The sequence below is a fragment of the Talpa occidentalis genome, unplaced genomic scaffold (genome assembly GCF_014898055.3).
Source record: "Talpa occidentalis isolate TD23 unplaced genomic scaffold, MPIMG_talOcc4v2.1 talOcc4.9, whole genome shotgun sequence".
Lineage (NCBI taxonomy): Eukaryota > Metazoa > Chordata > Mammalia > Eulipotyphla > Talpidae > Talpa > Talpa occidentalis.
The window spans coordinates 24,173,163-24,185,412 of NW_023605305.1; the positions used below are offsets into that span (position 1 = coordinate 24,173,163).

Genomic DNA, 12,250 nt, shown 5'->3' on the forward strand with positions numbered 1-12,250 from the left:
GTGGCCCAAGAGGGGCAATAGCTAGCGCATAAACACAGCAGGCTAAGTGATCTGCTTAGGGAAGTGGGGAGGGGGCAATTCAGGGTAGTTCAAGTGCAGGCTGCAAGGGTGGGAAGTGGGAGGTAGGGGAAGAACCAGGCCTCTGAGGTCCAAGGGTAGCCAATCACGCAGGGCCTCAAGACTTTTCAGAAGCTTATTATGCAGAGAGAAGCAGGGGCACTTTGAAGAATTGGCTTGGTCAGATTTGTGCTTCAGGAAGATCATTCTGGCAATCAGCAGCTGGATGGGGCAGAAGGCAAGGCTAAGAGCAGGAGGTAGACTCACTGACCCGGCTAGAGTTAATGAGGGCCTGAGTGGGAGAACTGTGTCCCCCAGGGCCTTGTGACCCAAGGTAGGCTGGGACACTTCCATCCCCCCAGAGTAGCCTCAGCTACAATAGCAGCCCCAAGTTCTCAAGCTTCTGAGTCACCTCCTTAGGTTCATGGTTGCCCTGAGGCCAGGTCAGCCTCCTTCCTCTGTCCTAATTGCTTCCTGCCAAAGGAGCTGGCCCCCTCCAAGTGTCCTTGAGAAAACCCTTGTAAATGCAACTGAGCGTTTCAGGTGCAAGCAGGCTCCTCCAATGCGGCTGCTCCCCATCCCCAGGAAGGGAACAGCACCCCTCTGGCTATAGAAGGGTGTTCCCCTTGCTAGAAGGAGGACCTCAGCCCCAAGGAGGCTCTTGAGGACCCCCCAGTGTGTGAGCGTCCCTAGGCCTCTTGACCTTTCCCCTCACCCCAGCCTACTCCAGCTTAGAGAAGCGCAGAAGTGGTTAGCACAGTCACACCTTTTATTCACTATCAGTGTAACAAAACAGCATACAGCACAGGCGGGACAGTGAGGACAGTCACTGTGGGCACAGCCAGGAGCAGCACACTGAAGGGGCCAGGGGGCCAGGCTGGAGAAGGAGTGGGAAGCCCCCCTCTGCCGCCTAGCCCCCCACTTCAACAGGCCTCCTACTTCTCTAGCCTCCACTAAGCAGGGGAGGCCGGATACCCTGGGAGGTGCATATCTGCCCCGACACTCTGGCAAAGGTGAGAGAAAAGCCTGAAAATTTCAGGAAGAAAATCCCATCTTTTCCTGAGACTTCAATGGAAGGATTTGAATTATTTTTTCAAAAATGATGAATAAAATATGTAAGAAATGTACTCTTGCCCGCACAGCAATCAGCACAAAGTCAGCACGAAGCCTCACCCAAGGTGGAGCTTCAGGAAATACTTGTTGCTTTAATAAATTTTTGTGTAAAAATATTTACAGTGTCAGCTTACTATCCTGGCGGGAAACCCCAGCTCCTCTCGCCTTCCCTTTGCTTCTCTCCCCTCCCCTTTCTCTCTCTCTGCAGCGGGGTGGATTTCTACCTCTAGGGACGCTGCTATTATCAGAAAAAAACTTAAGGGTCTTTGCTAAAATTGTTGATTTAAGGATAAATTCTAGAATCCTGACGATGGCTCAAAGGATGGGAATGGCTTGAAATAGTCCTTGCTGATAATTTTAGAGATAAGAAAGAAAAGACTCATCGATTCTGCCAAGAGGCGGAATGAGGACAGACTACAGTGAGAACGTAGATTCTGGAAACTTGACATTCACAGAGTTGCTGCAAGAAGATTCGGGAACTTCAAAGGAGAGTTTGGGATACGTTACTCTTTTACCCATCTGTATTTTTGTGTCTATACAAGTCACTCTTTAGCCTCTGCCAGCCTGGGGCTCTGGCAAGGCCCTGTCGGGGGCAGGAACGAGAGGCGTGCCTCTCTTCTCAAGGCAGGTAGCTGCTCTACCACAGAGGCTGCAGAGGACACAGTCCCCTGGACACTCTAGAGTATGTGGGAGCAAGGCCTGGCCTGCCTGGGGCTCCTCCCATGTGTAAGATGGCGGTCCCAGTCCCTGACCTGGTTGATGTGTTTGCACCACTGGGCTGTCTGGAATCCTTGGCCCGACCAGCAAATATCACTCATGGGTGTGTTCAAAAGCTTGGAGTAATCAAACACACCCTCATGGGTAGGACTTGCCTGCCAGCTGGGAAAAACAAAAGCACTTCTCTAGGGTGGAAGGTGGTGGTGAAAACAGTGCAGCAGGTTCCCAGGGCTCGGAGTCAGAGGCAGAGCCGTCCAGAAGCAGAACACAGGATCCTCAAAAAATGTGGGGCCTTTATACCAAGTTCCTGTTTCTTTTTTGTAAGACCGCAGCCTCAGAAACTTCTCAGCAGCAAGCTTATGAAAGACCCAAACCAACCTGGTCTGCCCCCCAGTTGACCTCTGCACTACTCTGCAAAAGAGAAACGAGCAGAGAAAAGGCTTTGAAGGGAAGAAATCCTCTTAGAGCCTGAGGTTCAAGTCTTGGCCCTGTGCCACCTCTACCTCTGACTGTGTGCTCTGCACAAGGACGCCCTCTCTCTGTTTCAGTTTCCAAGACTGGAGAAAGAGAATGAAAATCCCTGCTTTCCTAAGCTGTGAGGACAGGATGAGATGGGTAAATGGCAAGCCTTTGAAAGCCATGAAGTTCTGTGTGATTGTGAAGTAAGTTAGATTCAACATTTGGGGGGAAGGAACCCCACTTTGTAAAAAAGTCTTCTATCTATCAGATCTCAGCAGAGCCAGGCTGTTGAGTGTCTATGTCTGGAGTGCAAATGACTGTAAAAGACACGCCTAACAGCCATCTCCTGAGAGCAATGGAACGTCACTTGAGGTGTTCCTGGATTAAAAATCTGCTGGTTGCTGCCTGATGATGTGACTCCCCCAGGCTTACCATGTGGCTGGTCATAGGCAGAGAGATAGAAAGAGGGTAGCAACCCTATCGCCTTGCTACCTCCAAGGGCAGCAAGAGGAAAGATCCAACAGAGCTTGGGACCAAAGGTCATCCCCAAGAGTCTCCACCCACAGAGAGGGTGGACAGGGTGAGCACTCAGAATCAAGAGGCAACTGTATCTTTTTTCTGCAGATAGAACCGACAAGGACTCAGCAGCCATTTCCACTCCCACCCTGGGAGGACAGCACCTCTCTACTAGATTGTTGTGAACAGCAGTTCAAGAGGAAATCAACTGCCACTGCACAGCAGAGCTAACTTCTGATCACAAGGATAGAGAAAGCAGAGTGAAAACCCAATGAAGAAGCAAATTACTTTTTCTGATAATCAAAGCATGCAACTGTAGAGCTCGTGAATCCAAAATTGGAAAGCAGACATTGGAAAGCAAAGTCAGTACACTTGGGAGATGATGAATTACCTGGCAAATTTAGGACACGGGATTAGAAAAAAGCGTTTCCAATGGAGCACGCTCAGCACATTTTTAGGCATTTGGCCCATAGATGCAGCCTGGCAGCCTAGACCGTGGCCAGCAGCAATGAAAGAGGAAGCTCCTCCTTGAAACTAGACCAAATCCAGGTCTGAACTATCAAGATATGGGAAATACACTTGTCTCACTCTCAGCAAACCTTGTTTTTTCTGTCTCCGATATCAGTGCCCGACCAGAGTAAGTGCGCAATAGAGAGCTGCTTACTGAATCGAAAAAGATCATTAAAAAGGAAGCAGCAAAAACAGCAGAAACTGCTGATGGTGACAGCTCAGGACCTGGCCTGATAAGGAAAAGGATTATCTGGCAAACTTGGTGGTATTCGCCCTCTTTATTCTCAGCTCTTTCCCCCTCCGAAAATTAGCATTTCCTATATTCATGTAACCATTTTATAAGAAACCAAGAAATATAAAGTATGTTTTAATATCCTAAACTAATAAAATGACTTTAGCTCTTTCAAAGGGTACCAAAAAATATAACTATTACATAATTTCAATTTTTCTTAAAAGTCCCACTCACATAGCTCCTAGACTTCCAGACATCCTCATCCATCCTTCTGCAGCTCCTCGTGGAGCTGAGTAGAAAGATTTAATAGTGCCTCAACTTAACCTGTCTTGCCATATCCTCTGCTCAGCAGTGCTCTATGGCCTCATCTGAGACCCTGACCACTGGAAGTTTGCCTCACTGCCCTAGAAGCTTCCAGAGGGCACAGAATGTATCTTGTAAACAACCATATCCTCAGCGCCTCGAGGTGCTAGGCATTGAACAGGTGCTCAATAAACATTAGCTGAAGACAGGACTGAATGAACACTCCAAAGACTGGGGCCAGAGGGACCAGGTAGAGTCAAGGGGGCATTCAGGGATCTGGGTCCTCAGCAAAGGACAGACCCAATCTGGCCCTTTAGCTAGGGTCTGTGGCACCCCATCCTATAAAGCAGAATCCCAAGAACAACAGAATTTCAAAGCAGAACCCCAGTGCCCTTCCTCCCTTAACCCTGCCTCTGGGGACAAAAGCCAACTCTCCCATGCCCAGTAGATGTTGGGTTCTGGGCCAAGACTGGGGGTGGGGCTAGATGACAGGATACCTGAGGCTCTGTCTCTTTTCCAGGGTGAGGTGGTCCCTCAAGGATCTTGATTGAGGGGAGTAAGAACTTGGGCAGAGGGGTGGGTAAGCCAAAGAATAAGGCTGGAGATCCCCTCTCTCTGGGAAAGGGCCAGCCAGAGAGGTCATTGCTTGGGGAGGAGACCATGCCCCTCCTGGCCAGGGGCCCTGCCCCTCACCAGCCTCTACTTCTGCATGTCACACTGCAGCAGCAGCACAATGGACGGGTCGCTCTTGGCCGCCTCCTTGAACTCCTCCAGCGTAATCTGGTCGTCCTTATCCTGGTCCATCTTCTTGAAGATCTTGTCCACACGCTGCTGGGGTGTGAGCCCATCCTGGTTCATGCGCATCATGATCACCGTGCCCACCATCTTGTAGATGGCCTGGTGGGGCAAGGAGGGAGAAGTGAACACTCACAAGGGGCAGGGAAGATTGGAGGAGAATGAGAGCGTGCGGGGTGGACAGGCAGCCCAATGGGAGATGGTGAAGATGCTGGAAGGTGATGTATGGTCTTAAGACTAGATAGTTAATGAGCATCTCACACTAAACATGTCTAAAACCCAACCCCTCCACCCCTGTATTTTCTGTCCCAGTAAATAACAGCTTCATTCTAGGTGCTCAGATCCAAGCCGTGATGCCATTTCTCGACTCCCCTCCCTCTCTCACATCCCACATCCAATCCTTCAGCAAATCTTGTCAGCCCTAATTCCACAGTCTATCCCATTTCCAACCACTTCCTGCCACTTGCACACCTCCAGCAGCTCTGGGCTGGCTTGCTGGGAAAGTCTATTCCTGCCACCTTCCTACCCCCTTAGTCTGGTCTCCATACAAAGAGAGGGCGCGCCCTCTAGTGGCTGCCCAATGCCATAGGCGCACAGTCAAGCCCACCCCAGACTAAGAGACGCTAAGTGAGTTGCCCCCTGGCCAAGGACCTGGGGGAATAACCCCGCCCTGGTTTACGTGTCCCCTGCCACCCCGCCTCCTAGCTCCTCCCCGAACACTGCAAACACAATCTGGCCCTGGAAACTTTGCATTTATTGTTCCCTTTGCATAGAACAATTCTTCCCCCAGCGATCTGTGTGGTTAGTTCTCTCACCTTCTCCAGGTTGTTACTCACAATTCATCTTAGTTAAACATCTCTTTCCTCCATCACTCTCTCTCCTCTTACTTTGTTTTGTTTATCTTTTTCAAAACACTTACTGCCTGACACAGAATCAGTTTTTGTTACTGCTGTCGTTTTACATTTTTTTCACTTAAGGAATGTTGCATGAAAGTAAAAACTTTGAGGAATGCCTAACAGGCAGGGCAGCAAACACTCAAGATAGAGTTATGGAAGAATACCTGAGCTAAGAACTCAGGCTCGGGAGTCAGGCTCCCTGGATTTCAACGGCCCATTTTCTGTAAAATGGGGTTTCTGAAGTCCCTGCTCCCTAGAATGGTTGGGTACATCACTTAGCACAAGGCCTCCTCACACTGACAGCCACCTGGGGACAGTTTGCCCCGGAGGCTGGGAGGCGGGCCGGGTGGGGTGCAGCACCAGTCCTGGGGCCTGAGCGGAGGGTGGCTGGAGGAGGAGGGGGTCAGAGAAGGCCCCGGGAGCAAAGGCCCAGGCGCCCACCCCGCCTCTGGGACGCGCCCCAGCGCACCTCGATGATCTCCAGCATCTCCAGGCGCGTGATGCGCCCGTCGCCGTCCAGGTCGTACATCTCAAAGGCCCAGTTGAGTTTCTGCTCGAAGCTGCCGCGGGAGGTGACCGACAGGGCACAGATGAACTCCCGGAAGTCGATGGTGCCATCTCCGTTCTTGTCGAAGGTGCGGAAAGCGTGTTGTGCGAACTTGGAGGCGTCGCCATAGGGGAAGAACTGGCCAGGAGGGGCGCGTGGAGGTTGCAACGCAGCGCCAACCCTTGCCCGGCCGCCCGCCCCCCCAACCCCTTCCTGGGGAGCCCAGCGCCGCCCCACCCCCGCCAGCTTCGCGTCTCACCCCTACTCCACCCCACCCCACCCCACCCCGCCCCGCCCTGCCCTGCCCCGCGAATCCGGCAGCCCGCCCCTGGGTGCCCAGCCCGCCTGGGCCGCCCACCTTGATGTAGAGCTGCTGGAACTCCTCCAGGTTGAGGATGCCGCTGGGGCAGTCCTTCAGGAAGCCCTTGTACCACTGCTTCAGCTCCTGCTCGCTGAACTCCGTGTTCTGAACCAGGTCCTCGAGCACCTCTGGGGCCAGCTTGCTGTTGGTCTTCCCCATGGCGGGGCCTGCGGGACAGGGCACTCCCTCGACTTGGTCCAGGGCAAGGCCCTCACCTCAGCAGCAGTCTCCCAAGCCCTTTGGAAAAGGGATCCCTTTTTCCACAATGGCCCCTTCCTGTTACAAATCCCACAGGTATCCCACAGGATACCCCTCAGCACCACCCCCAAAAGCCCCACCTTTGGAAGCTGTGCTCCCAGCTCTGCCACACCTTTTCCCCACACACTTTCCCTTAGGAGGTCTTACCTTCCCTCAGCAGGGGCCAGTCCCCCACCCCACACACGACGGGGGGGGGGGGTGTCCCTTCCACTCATCACTCTGCTGCATCACAGGGCCTCCCATCTTCACGCTGGGCCCCTGTGCAGGCCCCTCCCGCATCCTCACAGCAAATTTCCTCCCTTGTCAGCCAGTGTCTCCTGGCCCCTCTGTCAATTCTCTTCCCTCTCACTGACCTGTATGCCAGTGCCCACGCCACAACCTTCATCTTCTCCTCCCCTGTGTACACCTTCCAGGCCCCTCACAGCCAGAGAGTCAAGTCTTCATCCTCTCTTTGCTATTCAGATCTTTCCACACTCAGCTCCACCTGCCCCTGCGGGCTCTTCTCTGACAAAGGACCCCAGACAAGTTCCTCAGGTGTCCCTCCGAGTTCTCTCTCAAGGCCTTCTGGGCCACCCCAACCAGAGCTTCTCTTCCTCCTTCTTCTGTACAAACACAAATCCTAGCTGGTAGCACTGATGACCCTGACTATATTCTGCTTTTCATTAATTCATCCATTCTCTGAACATTAGTTGAGGCTGACTGTGCTGGGCTCTGTGCCAGTGATGGCCATAAAATAGACACAGACCAACCTTCAATAATTTATCATTGGGTCAAAGAGGTAGATGGTTGATTGTAAAGGGTCTTCAATCCCTGCCGAGGAGTTTGGCCTTTACTGTAGGGGAGAGAAATTCTGGAGTTCCAAAACAAGGGCCAGCAAGAGAGCATTCATTCCATGCCCTCTTTCATTCCAGGATACTTAAAATATGGTAGGTCCTGAACTAGGTGCTGGGGACCCAGAAAGAAGGAATGTGATTTAGAATTTTTCCTCTCTGGGCCTCCCTAGTGGTGCAAGGGGTTAAGCACCGCACTATGAAGCAATCCGCAGCCTTTGTGTCATGAGTTCAATCCCCGGCCTGCCAGGGAGCAACCCACATGGCGTCGCAGACCTCTCCTGGCTCGCCCGCTGCTCCCCTCAGCAGTGTATTTCAGTCAGTCTGCCTGTTCTGTTCTCCCCTCTGTCTCTGGTGAATCCTGTCACCTCCCACATCTCTGGCCTGTACCCCAGCTCTTGTATGCATAACTAAATAAATCTTTTAAAAAATAGAATTTTTCCTCTGGTTACAGCGTCTAAGACAGCCTGGGATAGGGGTGGTAGGGAGAGTGGAGAGGGGCCTGCTGCATCGTTCAAGTGAGAGGTGATAATGACCTTTGGGAGGATGGGGCTGTGGAGAGATGAGGATGCCCTGAGAGATGTTAGGAGGAGGCATTGGCAGGACGTGGTGACTGATTGGATGTGGGCATGACAGAGACATAGGAGTTGAGTGCAGTTTTGGGGCTAAATGCATGGAGGCTGCAAGATGGCTGTAAAGCAGGTTTGGGGACCATAAAGTCAGTGTTTAACTGGAACTTGAGAGTCTTGAGTGGTCTATGCCAGGGGAAGTGTTTGCAAAGGGAGGTATAGGCCCTCTCCAGAAAGTCTGGCCTGCCAGGCCCTGAAGACTGGGTGGTCACTCCTGTCAGACCTCCGTGGGAGAAATGTCTTTTTAGAACTTGGACTTTCCCAGGATGTGGCCTGGGAGGTGACTTTGACTTGCTTGGAATCTCTTTGGAAGGGCTATAGACTCTATCCCCAGGTAACCTGTTGTGAAGATCCACTGGGAAAGGCAGCCTTCAGGCTGGTAGAAGGAATTCCACTTCAAGCTTCCACAGCAAGCCCCATGCCAGGATGGCTTCCAATCCTTACTGGTTGGAGCATCCTAAACAATCAGACCTGAGGTTGGTTGGTTCCATGCCCCTTCCCTTGCTGTGTGACCTCAAGCTAGTTGTGGGATATCCCTGGAATTCAGATTTCTCCCTGGGACGGTCTTCAGGAACCTGGAACTGTGGGGTCCAAAACAGCTGCACTGGGACCAGAGTCCAGGATGCCTCTGGAAGACCTACCGCAGAAGGTAGGCTCCATCTCCACATGAAGCCTTCCCTAAATCTGGATACTGGAGGCTCAGGGATAGTTCAGGAAGCTAGAGAACCCAGAGGTGGAGGTTTTCTGATGTGGGAGGCAGAGTCTCTCCCACTTTCTCCTGTGTGATGTGCTTGGGTGTCTTCTAAGGGGCTGGGTGTGTGTAGGAGCATGTCAAAGTAGGAGACTGTACTGTCAGATGCATGTTTGTGAGTGTGTCACAGTGTCTGTGTGGCCCTAACCTTCTGTCCCCTTTCTCCTTGCCCTGTGCACCTTTTCTCCATGCTCCCGTCTCCTAAGGCTGTACCTTTTCCCAGCCCCCATTTGGTTCCAGCCCCACATAAGGCTAAGCCTGTTCCATTGTTGTCCTCACTCCCTCTACTGTTCTTAGATTGGCAGGTCAAAGATGGCAATGCCCTTTAAGATCATCGTTATTTTAGTGGACACCTGAACCCAGAAAGAGCAAAAAATTGGTTCATAGTTACACGGCAGGTCAGTGGAAAGGTCTAGATGAAGATCCAAGCTGATTCCATGCTATCTGCCTGAACTACTCTTTCCAAATCATGGCTCTCTTACTCTTGATCAGTACAGACCTTCTCCACCCCTACCTGCCTTCCAGGTAAACCACAGCTCTGACCTTCCTCTTGGCTTTAGTGGGGCCATCGTGTCTGCGCTTCAGGCCATTATCTAATACCCAGATAATGGGGGAACATCCACACCTCCAGGTGGCCTACCAGCAACTCTGACCCAGCACATCTACAGCCAGAATCACTTTCACCCTTGGTGGTTCTCTCTATTGTCCCCTCTTTGCCTCCCTCATGGAGGGAGCAGAATTCAATCTTAGTTACTTTCAGTTTTCCCTAGGTCCAACTTGCTACCAAGTCCTGTTGTTCCTTCTTCTGAAGTTCTCTTACCCCTCCTCACCCCCCAATCAAGGCCAAGGCCATGGTCAAAGAGGCTGAAATCTGAGACTGGGGTACTTCTTGCTGAGCCATGTCTGTGGGTTCAGCTGTCTCACTGAGAGAAAGGGCCTTTCTTCTGATTCCTCTGTTTCCAGAGAATGTCTTCCCTTGTTTTGCCCAGAAGTGTTATATAGGATAGAGGTAGATATGCCCACGAGCCCCCTCAAACTCCAAATCCTCTAGAGTCATGCGTCAAGTGCTTACCTGTCTAGCCTCATCTCCCACACCCCTTCACAATGACACAATCCTTTCAAGTTAGTCTTCTCCCAGCCAGACTACCTCACCTATGTGTTTAGCTGTCTTCCTCTCCCCTAATATCTCTTGTTCTCCATTGAGATGACGCAGTTCTAATGTGCCTTGGGGCCTGGCCAAAACCCACTCCCTTATGACTGGCCCCTCTCAGCCTGGACAATGGATAGTCAGCAGCATAAATTCAGCATTTTGGGCATGAGTAGACCCTTCAAGGCCATGAAGCTGAACCTCCTACAAGTATGTAGACTCCAAAATTCTCTGGTGCTCTAGAATTCCAGAATGGAGCCTGATTTGGAATAGGCTTTTGCATTAAACCCTTGTCTGAGCCAGAAAAAGTTCTCTGGGCTACGCAAACAGCCCTGTCTAAAGATCCCAAAGCCATGTCTCAACCCAGTGCTGTTCAATGATTATTTCAATGATTATTTTGGTGGATTACATGAGAGGGGCAGAGCCCCCTTCTTCCTCCTTGGAACTGCATCAGGCTATCTTCTCTGTGTTCTCCCGCCATTGTACCCACTTCAGAGATCATGGAGCCCAGACCCGGGGAAAAGAAGCGCTCACCCAAGGTCAACTAGAGCCCATCAGTAGCTAGGCGAAGGTCAGGACCCACTGGGGGCATGTTCTGTTGGATCTGGCCCTTCTGGCCATGGGCAGACTCCTCTGCAATGTCTTGAGGGCTGCCCTCTAGCTGTGAAGCAGCTGGTAGTGTCCCATACACGTAGGCACTGCCCCTCTGTGCTCAGAGGCTTCTTTCCAGGGGCAAGGTTCAGGGTTGTGGGCTTCAAATGGGGACCTGGCGGTGAGGGTAGGAGGGACTGAGAAAGGCAATAATCCCACACTCTCTCCCAGCTTCAGAGGAGCTGGTGCTGAGGCAGTTGCCATGGTGACAACAGCTCCCTGGTCAGGAGATTTTCTCTTTCCTCTCCCCATTTTGCTCTTCTAGCAACAGCCATCAGCCACAGCAGCAGCACCAGATCTTCTCCCCTCCTTCTTAATGAGAGGTATGGAACAATAAAGTTTGGGTCCTGTTGACCACCTCCACCTTGTGGACAGGTGTTCTAGGAAGGACTCCTAACAGCAGAGAAAGGGCCTGTGTAAGGTGTGGGAGGCAATCCCTAGGCCACCTGGGTAAAAAGCAACATCCCTTAGGTGAGGACTGAGCCCCCCACATCATCTCTCTGAAATGGTTCCCTAATGGTTCAGGGAAAGAGTGAAAGGAGCCTGTTTTGTCATAATCAGTCCCAGAGCCAGAGCACATCTGTATTGGGAGGCTATTCAAGATCATCTCATTCAATCCACCCCCTTCCCCATTTCATATGTCCTGCGCGCCTTCCCCATTTCATGAAGCATCGAGAAGAAGGTGACTTGGCCAGAGTCAAACAGCAACTGAGGCAAAAGCAAGATTTGAACCCAGCTCTTCTGCCCTCCAAGTTCAGGCCACATTAGAGAAAGGAGTGAGTGACACAGTCCACCTGGAGCTTTGGCGTGGTCCCTGCAGAGCAGCAGGAAGATGGGAGAGATCAAGCGATTGGGTGCAAGAAGAATAGAGAGGGTGTGAATTAGAAAGACATTTGAGAGGTAGAATGAGAGGACCTGGTGCTTTGGCTCGAGGACTGAGGAGAATGGAGGTGGCTGGGACCACTGACAAGTTACGGGTAGTCTGCGGAGTGGGTAGTGTTCTGGGTTTATCCTCCAGCCAGGATGAAAAAGACCAAACACGGGACCTTTGGAGGGCGGGGGGTGGGGTAGTGGGATGAGAGAGAGAGACTGTGTGTGTGTGTTTGGGGGTCGGAGCTGGGAATAAGGAAGCATTTCTGCCTCCTTCCCTGGGACTGTCGGGCCTGGACTGGGATGGGGGTCCCCTAACCAAGGGAGAGTCCAGTGGCTGCTGCCCCGCCGCCTGCGGCGGAACCGGGTCCGGGAGATGAATGGGAGGGAGCAGGAGACGAGGGTGGGGATGCAGAGTGGAAAAGCAGAGGACGAGCGCCTCCGCCCAGTCTTGCCCCGCGTTACCTGAGGCCTCTCGCCGGGTCGCTGGACGGTTCCGAGCCTCGGCCGCTCGCCGGGTCGCTGGACGGTTCCGAGCCTCGGCGGGCCGCGGGGACCCGGACTGGCTCGGGGCGAAGTGGACGGGCTCCCCGAGGTCCGCGCCGGAG

General features: G+C 52.3%; 1 protein-coding gene across 2 annotated transcripts; it reads right to left on the reverse strand.

The window, feature by feature from the left end:
• Window positions 1-811: 811 nt before the first annotated feature.
• On the reverse strand, window positions 812-12,170 carry HPCAL4 (hippocalcin like 4). Of its 2 annotated transcripts, none has more exons than XM_037500034.2 (4): window positions 12,108-12,170; window positions 6,504-6,673; window positions 6,068-6,283; window positions 812-4,804 (listed from the first exon to the last, which is right to left on the reverse strand). In XM_037500034.2, the coding sequence occupies exons 2-4, from the start codon at window positions 6,663-6,665 to the stop codon at window positions 4,607-4,609; spliced, it is 576 nt and encodes a 191-aa protein (XP_037355931.1). In that variant the 5' UTR covers window positions 6,666-6,673; window positions 12,108-12,170; the 3' UTR covers window positions 812-4,606. The 2 variants fall into 2 exon arrangements, with proteins under 2 accessions (XP_037355931.1, XP_037355932.1); XM_037500035.2 differs by lacking the exon at window positions 12,108-12,170 and adding an exon at window positions 10,656-10,672.
• Between the last annotated feature and the right edge of the window lie 80 nt (window positions 12,171-12,250).